General features: G+C 41.3%; 1 protein-coding gene across 1 annotated transcript; it reads left to right on the top strand.

Moving 5' to 3' along the window:
* The first annotated feature begins 232 nt into the window (after positions 1-232).
* AGA (aspartylglucosaminidase) lies at positions 233-10,807 on the top strand. The gene is made up of 9 exons (XM_082608793.1): positions 233-469; positions 2,342-2,495; positions 4,058-4,170; positions 5,084-5,196; positions 6,418-6,532; positions 7,155-7,230; positions 8,070-8,177; positions 8,897-9,030; positions 10,370-10,807. Exons 1-9 carry the CDS (start codon positions 340-342, stop codon positions 10,468-10,470), a joined length of 1,044 nt encoding a protein of 347 aa, XP_082464919.1. The 5' UTR covers positions 233-339; the 3' UTR covers positions 10,471-10,807.
* The last annotated feature ends 220 nt before the right edge of the window (positions 10,808-11,027 follow it).

The raw sequence follows: 11,027 nt of genomic DNA, 5'->3' as shown, positions 1-11,027 counted from the left end.
CAAACTTGAAAGCTCCCAGGGTCGTGTAAGCCAAGGCCGAGCAATTTCATACTAACTTTCGGTTGAGTAGTAAAAAGAAAAAAAATCTGCGTAGACTTCAGAAGGACGGTAGCGCGGACCCTCGGCGCCCAAGGGGCACGAAGACCTCCCGCGGTCCCCAGGAGGAGGCCAGGTATCGCGAGAGTTGAGGCGCCGGGACCGCGCCCCAAAGGAGCCGGCGGGGCGGGCAGGTGGGCGGGGCGCCGGGACCGCGAGTTCCGGGTTCCCCAGCCGCGGAGGTACGGGGGCCCGGGCGGCCGTTGGCCTCGTAGCCGTTTTTCTTGGCGACGGCGCGCGGCCATGGCGCGGAAGCTGAGCCTCTGGCTTCTGGTGTTGTCGCTGCTGCTGCTCTGCCGGGCCCCGGTGTGCAGCTCCGGCCCTCTGCCCCTCATCCTCAACACTTGGCCTTTCAGGAATGCAGCCGTAGCAGGTGCGGGGCCGGGGTCTGCGCTGCCAAAGCTCGCGGGTGGGGCGGGCCGCCGCCGACCGCACCGAGCTGCTGGGAGCCGGGAGGCGGGCCTTCCGCAGCCGCCCGTGCGGCCTTTCCCGCAGCCGCGGCGCCTCGGGCACTGGACCCTCCTCCCCGCCACTGCTGCATTTTAGGCCCTCAGCGTTTTTTGTGACTCCCTCTCTGCAGTCCCGAGTCACTGTATTTTCCACCCTGCTGCCGACCCGGAGCAGTTACGGCCTTTCTGCTCAGACTCTTCCTCCAGTGGCTCCTACGCCGGCTTTTGCGTGACCTCCAGGCCTTTCCTGCCTCTCCACCTCACCTTTGGAGCCCGCCACATCTCCCCAGTACCCTCTACTTAGGCTTCGCCGACGACTAAGTTCCCCAACAAAGCGTGCTCGCTTTACGTGTACTTTTGTTGCTGCATGCTGACGCGCTGTATTTGCCACCTGGAAAAGGAGTTCCAACCTTGGTTATTATACGTTAGGATCATCCTCAGAGCTTCTCAAAAGGACCCGTGCCTGGGCCCTACCCCCTGAGGTTTTCCTTTCACTGCTGGAACCAAAGTTTTTTTGTTTTGCTTTTTTTTTTTTTTTAAAGCTGCCTAAGTGATGTTGATTTGCAGTCAGGACTGAGAACTACCAAACTAAGATATTACCTCTTCCAGGAAGACTTCCCTGGTTTACTGTCCTCAAACCCAGTCTGAGTCAGGTGCCTGGCTTGCGTGCTTTGATATCATCCTGTACATACTATTACCTTGTCATTTTCTTATCGTACTTGTTTCATTCAGTTTAAGACATACTACCCTAGGAGTAGTTTCGGACCCCTTCTCCCCCATTTGAGGCTGCTAATATGATTTTCTGGAGCTGAATTAGCTTTAGAATTTGATGGAGCTAAGTTTGTATGTTATGGTCAGTGCATATGATTCAGAGAAAAAATGAGGAAACAGGCTGTGAGACAAATTCCCAGCGATAATGAGACAGAAAAGAAAGTTCAGGGCCCTGGGCTGAGAACAATTCTGTGTATGTTGTCTGAATTCAGAGGGGGGAAACTTCTCTAAATATACTTTCAAGCCTGTTCTTTCAGTAGTAATGCTTATTATTTACCAATAGTGTCATTAACCCGTCAAGGAATTCTATTTTTATTAGTAAAGAAATTGACTATTGAACACCTTCCTCCCGCCCCATTCCATGTTTGGGGCTCTGGAGAGCATAGTTCAGTGTTAAAAGCATGGCCCCTGGAACCAAAATGGTTACTTTTGAATCCTGACGCTGCTGTCTACTAGCTGTGTGACCTTGAACAAATAACCTGTCTGGGTCTGTTTCTTCCTCTTTAAAATAAGGATAGTAATTGTACAGTACCTGAAAGATTAAATGAATTATCCTCGTGAAGCCCACGTTGTAATTATTTGCTGTTATTTTGTTGTTATGGAGACTTGCTGGTATATTTTTAATAATCTGATGATGCAGAAGAAATTTACGGGGCTATGATTTCATGAATTTTCAGTTTGCCTTTTAGTAGCTTCAATTGTAACTTTTAAAACTGAAGGAGAGAATACTTCTTTTCTCACACACACACACACACAGTAGAAAGAGGTATTATTAATAAGTGAAAAAACCCTCACTTTGCATCAGTAGCCAAAGTCTGAATTCTTCATGGTAAAGGGTTGTGTTATATAATTCTGTCTATATCACTGACTTTGCAGCACCTGATAGACGAAAATTTCAGTTTAACTTGGAGTAAATGTGCAAACAGATTTAATAATAGGAGTTTTCAAGCCGTTTTTGGTTTGTCGCCTTTGGCATTGAAAAAAAATGCGTGTCTACACAAGCACTCTTGGGATTTGATTGCCAGCATGGAGGACGTTAGCATCTGGAGGGTCTGCACTGGACGCGGTTGAGAGCGGCTGTGCGGCGTGTGAGCGGGAGAGGTGTGACGGCACCGTGGGCTTTGGCGGCAGCCCTGACGAGTCTGGAGAGACCACCCTGGATGCCATGATCATGGACGGGTAGGAGCGCCCTGAAAAGCCTTAGTGCTCTCTGCACCTCCGCTGCAGGTTGAGTTACATGTATAGTTGATTAGTCTTCTACTGAGAGCAAGATGGACAAATATATGTGTGTGTTTTAAAAATTTTTATTGGGGTATAGTTGATTTACAATGTTGTGTTAGTTTCAGGTATACAGCAAAGTGAATCTGTTATACACATACATATACATATATTCACTCTTTTTTAGGTTCTTTCCCATGTAGGTCATTACAGAGTACTGAGTAGAGTTCCCTGTGCTGTACAGTAGGTCCTTGTTGTTTATCTGTTTTAGATATAGTACTGTGTTATATGTCAATCCCAATCTCCCAATTTATCCCTGCCCCTGCAATATATAAGTTTTGATGCAGGTCAAAACCCCTAGCATATACTTGGCCTTTCCAAACACAAGGCGTTTCCCCCTCAATTAAAAGAAAGTCATGCCATTTGCAGCAACATGGAGGGGCCTAGAGATTATCATACTAAGTGAAGTAAGTCAGACAGAAAAAGACAAATATCGTATGATATCACTTATTTGTGGAATCTAAAAAAAACGATACAAATTAACATATTTACAAAACAGAACTAGACCCAGAGACAGAGAAAAAAACTTATGGTTACCAAAGGGGAAAGGTATGGGAGGGATAAATTAGGAGGTTGGGATTAACATTTACATACTACTATATATAAAATAGGTAAACAACAAGGACCTACTGTATAACGCAGGAAACTATACTCAATATCTTATAATAACCTATAATGGAAAAGAATCTGAAAAAGAATATATACATAGATAGAACTGGTTCACTTTGCTGGACACCTGAAACTAACACAACATTGTAAATGAACTATACCTCAATAAAATTTTTATTTTGAAAAAAAAAAGAAAGAAAATCATAATCATAGTAGAAAACTATCACATTGAGGTAGGTAGTCTCCTTAGAACAGGGAGAGCCCCAAGGTACAGAAATACGTCTCTGACCTGGTAAACCATCATTTACCCACCAACCACAAACGCTGTGGGTTGCCTTACCTGAAGCCTTAAAACCCCTTTCAAAAGCCATATTTAAAACGAGCCATGGGGGCCTCCCTGGTGGCGCAGTGGTTGAGAGTCCGCCTGCCGATGCAGGGGATACGGGTTCGTGCCCCGGTCTGGGAGGATCCCATATGCCGCGGAGCGGCTGGGCCCGTGAGCCATGGCCGCTGGGCCTGCGCATCCGGAGCCTGTGCTCCGCAACGGGAGAGGCCACAACAGTGAGAGGCCCGCATACCGCAAAAAGAAAAAAAAAAAAAAAAAAAAAAAAAAAAACGAGCCATGGGAAACTGAGAATTTTAGTGCTTTGGGAATATAGGGGTAATAGATTCTCTGTTCCTTAATATGTCTGAATGTAGGAATTTATATGAACTTCATAGATGTGCCGTCACGTCTACGTTAAGACAGTGGATTTATCCTACAAAACACTATAGCTTGAAGCAAAGCAATTTTAAAAAAATTTGTGAACCTATAAAAATACCTTAATAGATCTTACCGCACTTTTTTCTTGCAGTACTACCATGAACATTGGAGCAGTGGGAGATCTTAGACGAATTAAAAACGCCATCGGTGTAGCACGAAAAGTACTGGAACACACGACACACACACTGTTAGCAGGAGAGTCAGGTATATTTTAACTGTACTCAATTTTTATGTAGGCTTGTGTCTATCGTCTTCACTGTGAAAAAAGGACTCAGTATAAAATAGTGGATAAAAGCAGACCTAAGTTCAAATTCAATGTTTTACTTAATATCTATTTAACTTTGGATAAGTTACTTAACCTCTAAATTGTACTTTCTTCATTTTAAAAATAGGATTTTTAGAAATCAGTTTATTATTAATAAATGAGTAATTGCTGGAGGGAAACAGGATTCAGCATTATTTCTCTTCTTGTATTACATTTTTATGGGTGTAAGACCCAAGGCGCATAAGATAACAGAAGATGGGAACGGATGGAGTTTTGCTATGGCAATGGCACTTCCTTCAACACCTCCCAAGGTATATACCCAAAACCATACGGTGATCTGTATTCAAAAAGATCATTCTTAACCATGTATTAGCTCACAATTCCAGTAGGCACCCTTCAATTTTGTTGAAACAGAATGGAAAACTACCTGACAAACACAGGAGCTGTCAGTCTTTCATGGAATCCAGTGGTGCCTTTATTTGGTGTCTCAACGTTGTTTTACGCTCTGGGCATTGCACCCCAGTTAGAGTCGCGGTTGTTCTGAGGTGTCCCTTTCCTTTTGTGAAGTCAGAAGCAGGGAGGTTCTGGAGGGAAGGTGGGAAAGGAGAGCTGTCATCACAACCCCCCAAGGGTCTCAGCAGATCAGGGTCAGGAAGGACGTAGGGAAGTCGAGATCTAGAAACTGATGCCCATAACACTCTTCACGTGTGAATACTCCCTTGACCGTCTGTGTTTACCCCCAGGATGGCTGCGCTCCACGTACGAGACAGCTGACCCACAGCACGTCCTGTGCATACATTTTGTTTAAAAGATAATACTTAACTCATTTACATTTTTCTTCCTTATCTCCAGCCACCAAGTTTGCCGAAAGTATGGGGTTTATCAACGAGGATTTATCTACCAATGCTTCTTGTGCTCTTCATTCAGATTGGCTTGCCTGGAATTGCCAGCCAAATTACTGGAGGGTACGTATGCATGATTTTTAAAAGTAAATTATTTGAAAATATTACGTGACATCCCTTCCACTCTCGGTCATCCACCTGTTGCCTACAGTGCTAATCAGCACCCTGGTTGCACTTCAGAACCAACGATTGATGCCAACTCTGGGCACAGGATGGTCTCGAAAGCTCCCCAGCTGCATCCGATCCACATCCTGAGTGGGGCACTCCCGGCCCCTGGCAGTGGTTTCAAGCTGTGAAGGTTCTGCTGTGGGAGAAAGGCTGCCTCCCTCAGAACTGCTCTGCTGTGTTTCCTTGTAACAAAAGGTTCCATGTATTAAGAAAGTTTGGAAATCATTAGTCTAAAATATTTCTTATATTTTATCTATGTGAAGTATACCCAGTATCTTGCCCTTTTTTAATTTGAGGATTTATACTATTAGGTGTCTAGTGTGTTACCAGGAAGATAATTTATCTTTAAGTCAATGGGACTTTTAGCCTAAATCGGTTTGTCTTTCCTATCCAGAATCCTGCTGTGGAGCGTGTTAGTCTTTTACCTGTTTCTTCGCCAAATCCTAGTTACCTCTGAGTAACCAGGGAGTCACTTGAAAGAGGCCACTGCATGAAACCAGGTCATGGGAGGCACCTGGTGCGCAAATGCATAAGACATGAGTTGTTGGTTTCTTGCTTTAATACTAATCCATATCCACAACCTGAACTTATGAATTTGGATTATTTTCCTGAGCCTTTAAGATTCATAAAAGAATCTGAGAGTACAGCTTAGGATATGTTCACATGTACCTAGCTTTGAAAAATAGAAGATTTTAAAATAAATTTTGCTTTAAATTTCAGAGTAGCTCTTCTTAGGGAAAAAATTCTAAAATTTAAAAGTCATGTTCTGTACCTGATTTCTTTGAGAAATCTAAAAAAAATCTAATCTAAAAATCTTCATTTATATTTGCCATTGTGCTGAGAATTTTTGGCATATACAGAGAAAAACTGGGGATCTTTTCCGGATAATATAAATGTCTCTTCCGTATTATATAATTCTGAGACTAGACTAGGTATTTAGTAAAATTATATCCATCCGTCCATATAAGACTTAGCTAACCTTTGGCTTTTAATTCTTATCTTTCAGTTACCCAGTGTCCTTTTGGTTTCTTGCTAATGTTTAGTGATTGTACATAACTACATGCTGGTTTCTGAAATCACCCTTTCTAAAAAATAAAACTTAAATCTTGTTTACAGAATGTTATACCAGATGCTTCAAAATACTGTGGACCCTACAAACCACCTAGTGTCTTAAAGCAAGATGGTTTTACCTACAAAGAAACAGGAGATAGTTACGGTCATGATACTATTGGTAATTTGCCTTCTATACCGTTTTTATGGTTAAAGTTCAGCTAATTTTAATTGCCTTCCTGTAGTTCTTAACTTCTTTATCCTTAATCATGTACCAGAAGGTGATTTTGATTAACTGGCAATTAAGAAAAACACACACACACACACACACACACACACACATTCTTTTCATATCATCTGTATACATTTTGGTAAATTACTTTATACATAAATCTAATGATTATTTGCTTGGGGATTTTTAAATCTTTGTTTGATATTTAGTTCTTTAATAATGTTATGTTTGCTGCATTCAAATGATCTTTCCAGTCATTTCCTGTAATGTTGAAGATTTCCATTAGTCTATAGCCGTGATTCTCTTTGGCATTACCTTTGAAAAAGCATTGAAAAGTGAGCAATTTGAAGTGAGGATATGGGATGTCTACAAAATGATGCTGTGAAACAAGGTCATTAAAAAACACAGATTTTACCACTGGTGTAATTTTCAATATTCCCAAGATTCCTATTGTCTTCTACCTGAAAATAATGGAAGAGGATATTTATATTACCAACTGCTCTATTATTTGGTTATATTTGAGGTACACTTTAGAGTTGATACCTACAATGATTTTTTTTTTAATTTCTAGGCATGGTTGTCATCCATAAGATGGGAAATATTGCTGCTGGTACATCTACAAATGGTATAAAATTCAAAATACCTGGGTTAGTGTTTCTAAAAGACCAGATCTCGAAAATATGTACTGAATATCAACCAATATGTCCTAGGTGCTATGGGGGATGCAAAATGCAAAGCACAACCCTACTCTCACAGCTAAGATTATTGTGAAAGAAAATAAATTAGTAGCTGCTAAGTGCAAAGGAGAAGGTGTCTCAGCCAGGGCTGCAGAGTTGAGGGATGGTGGTGTGATCAGATTAAGCTGGGGCCATCAGGGGGGCCTGGAGAGAGGGGCTGGGAGCTGACCCTGACCCTGACCCTGAGAGAAGGACCAGGACATCCAGGCCAAGGCACTAGCAGATCCGAAGTAGCACAGGCTCAGGTTCAGGGCTCCCAATGGCCAGAAACAAAACCGCACATCTGTCGGGTGTGGGGGAGGAAGACCAGAGCCAGATTTCAGGGGGTCTTTAAGGGTTTCTGGATTTTATTTCAAAGTAGTAGAAAAGCATGGAAGGTTTATTACAAGGAAAAACTTCAGTAAAATGTTGGCACCTGACCTAGACAGCAGGAATAGATTGTAGGTGAGGAAAACCAGTTGGAACCTGCTGAGATAATCCAGAAATGAGATGATAAAGGATGGCGATGGTGGAACAGTCACCGTGAACCTGTGCCATCCCACCCCGTATGATGGGCTGCTGTGTGATTCTCATGTAATGAATGCAGGTTTATGAAAACCTAAGTGGAAAAACTAAGGAACGTCTATTCTCTGTATTCTGATGAAGAATTTACTTGAAACAATAGTCAGTGACTAAGTAGAAACGTCTCCTAAAAGAATTTTCTGCACTTGACTTCCTGTCCTGAATGACCATGCTGTGCCCTCCCAAAGTCGAATAGGAGACTCGCCAATACCTGGATCTGGGGCCTATGCCGACGACACTGCAGGGGCTGCAGCAGCCACCGGGGACGGCGACATTCTGATGCGCTTCCTCCCAAGGTGCGCCCTCCTACATTTGTGACTTCAGAGATCTTAGAAGGAGATATTGTCCCTCAAGAGAGAAAATAATTGTGCCGCGTGATCCGAATTTGTGTGTACGAGAGCTTTTCAGAAACCCTGCTTACCAACTCTTGACACCATCATTCTGACAATCCTAATCATTCAAATGAAGTAATCATAGTCCTCTGAAACAGAATAATACTGCTCACTCTGCTTCACAGATGAGAATACTTAGGATCTATTTAAATAATTTACGTAAGGCCACTGAGTAAAGGAACCATGATAATTGATGATAAAAGTAGAAAATGCAGTCGCTGTGTACAATTAATTACTGAGATAATCCTTGCAACTAGATGTTTTGCGCATGCCTAGTATTTTCCCCCATTGATTGTAGCCCCATTTCTTACTTAAATATAACCTCTATACTTTATATGACTTCAGGCTGTTTTTACTAAGTAACAGTTATTCAGCTGAAGCCAAAAATAAAAGTCCTTAATCTGAAATGAGTGGGTGGATTAGTTGAAAAGGTAGACCCGGTATCAAGGTTTACTTCCTTTCCTGTTGATACTTTCACAGGAGTTACAGACCTCTCTTCACTTACATGCACTGTATTTTGTCAAATGTGACCGTTTTGATGGTTTTAGATGTCTAACCTCAAGTAACCAAATTTGGAGTTAGTTTATTCTGTGATACTAAAGTTTTGCCTCTGTTTAAATCAGCTACCAAGCTGTAGAATATATGAGAAGAGGAAAAGATCCAACCACAGCATGCCAAAAAGTGATTTTAAGAATCCAGAAGTATTTTCCCAACTTCTTTGGGGCTGTGGTATGTGCTAACGTGACTGGAAGTTATGGTAAGTTTTATCTGAAATTCATGTTTATATGAACCTGCAGATGTTGATGAGGACACAGACTTTAAGATGTTGTTGGGTGTTTTAATCCTCTGCAGTAGAAACAGGGACTGTATTGCGTAGGCAATGGGTAAATGTTAACTGTTGTGTCAGGACCCCCAGAGTGTTAAAAGTATACCTGAAACTCTCCTCTGTTGACTGGCAGTGGTTAGGATCCAGTCTTTGGCTTTTCGATCTTACCGTTGACATCTGTCCTAAGGAAAGTTTAGCTTCGGCTCAAGTATGTGCTGAGATGGGCTAATGTAGTCAAATGTTTTTATTCATTAGAAGTAGGTAGGGATAAATGATCTTCCCCACTTCTCTGTTCATTATTTAAAGGTCTCAGTCATTTAGATCTCAGGGCTCCCAGGTACAAAATGTATTACTAATTAGTAAACTAAAGGCGTTAGCAGAATTATTTTTGCACTGTATTTGAGGCATGTCCTTTGCTTCATTTACTTTCCATATGAGCCTATCACAGTTTCAAAGCATTTCAAGATCAACCACTGCTACTCCTCATTAGTGAGATTTCAGATGGGGAAGATACACAGCCTACTGATCAATACAACTTATTAGGTTAGACTGCTTATTACTGTGCTTTGATCTTTTACTTCCCACAGTTTGGTATCCGAAAAACTTGTCTGAGGAACTCCTTACTCTTTTTTAAGTACTAAAATATAAAAGTCAATATAAGTTATGGGTGGGGAGGCTTTGTGTCTAAAATAAATCAGTTTCATTGATTCCCTCTTAGGAAATAAACCTTAGAAGGCTCAAAGTTAGATTTAACAGGATGTAAAATTGATAATTATATAATTGTAGATGAATTTAAAATTGACCAGCCCCTTATATTTAAAGTAATAGCATTAGAAGGGCTCCCTCCAGGTGTCTGAGCAGGTGAAGAAATCACTGTTGTCTGACAGAGCATCTTGACAAAACAAGGCTCACTTTCTACCCGTGTAGAAGCATAGAAGAGCAGGGTGCCTGGGGAGGGGAGGATTATGGATGGATGAAGGGATATGAAAACATTAAAATAACAGTAGCAATGACCGCATATGTGTAGGAGCAAAATATCAGCCTATATTCTGAGGTTCAAAGAGATGGCTTTCCCACTGCCTTTCTTTCCCCTCATGGACTGTCAGCTAATCTGCACTAAGGTGGACACACAGCCCACTTCCGTGTGGCCTGGCTGGACAGCAGGTACACAACAGCCAGTGTCCAGGTGGGGAAGCAATGTCTATATTGGTTGTAAATTACATGTGCATTCTATATTTAATCAAACAACTTTTTCTCTTCTTGGCCCCAGGTGCTGCCTGCAATAAACTTTCAACATTTACTCAGTTTCATTTCATGGTTTACAATCCTCTAAAAAGTGAGCCAACTGAGGAAAAAGTAGACTGCATCTAATCCATCTTTTCTGTCCGCATCTATATTTAAAGAAGAAAGAAACAGAGGCTGAAAAAGCTACTCACTGTCATCGTATAATGTGCCTCATGTATTCTAAAATTCTTTGTGTAAAATAAGCACAAAAATTTTATGCTAAAAGGGCATTTTCACTTTCTATATCTGAAAAATTTTTATTATCTGTTTTTATTTAAGCTTTGTATATCCCCTGAAAATATCTGTGTGTATGTATTTTGTATATGTTTAAATTTTGAGTGATATTTGGATTTCTGCTCAGTGTTTCAAGAAATTGCTACTTTGGAGATTTATTTCCATAAATAAATGATATAGTAAAGTGATATAGTAAAGCCACAAGAAATAATCTATATTTGGATACTTAAAATAATTACAGTAGCCAAGGATTTTAGACCCAAAGAAAAAGGTAACAGTGAATCACAGCATGATAAGTCCTGATTGAATCTCAGTACCTTAGAGTAATATGTCTCTTATCACTGATTATCAGTTGTACATAATGCTCTCTTCTAGCTTGAAGAGGAAAGAATGCTGTTAATCATAAAGGT

Source organism: Mesoplodon mirus, assembly GCF_964341445.2.
Source record: "Mesoplodon mirus genome assembly, chromosome: 20".
NCBI classification, from domain to species: domain Eukaryota; kingdom Metazoa; phylum Chordata; class Mammalia; order Artiodactyla; family Ziphiidae; genus Mesoplodon; species Mesoplodon mirus.
The sequence above is the reverse complement of the archived record's forward strand: the minus strand, read 5'-3'. Positions and strand labels throughout refer to the sequence as shown.

What these genes read in the sequence shown, in the direction of transcription:
- AGA (XM_082608793.1), top strand. Translation starts at nt 340, where the DNA reads ATGGCGCGGAAGCTGAGCCTCTGGCTTCTGGTGTTGTCGCTGCTGCTG. An exon ending in TTACGGTCATGATACTATTG is followed by an intron (nt 6,533 to 7,154) that starts GTAATTTGCCTT and finishes TTTAATTTCTAG; the next exon opens with GCATGGTTGTCATCCATAAG. An exon ending in ATAAAATTCAAAATACCTGG is followed by an intron (nt 7,231 to 8,069) that starts GTTAGTGTTTCT and finishes GCCCTCCCAAAG; the next exon opens with TCGAATAGGAGACTCGCCAA.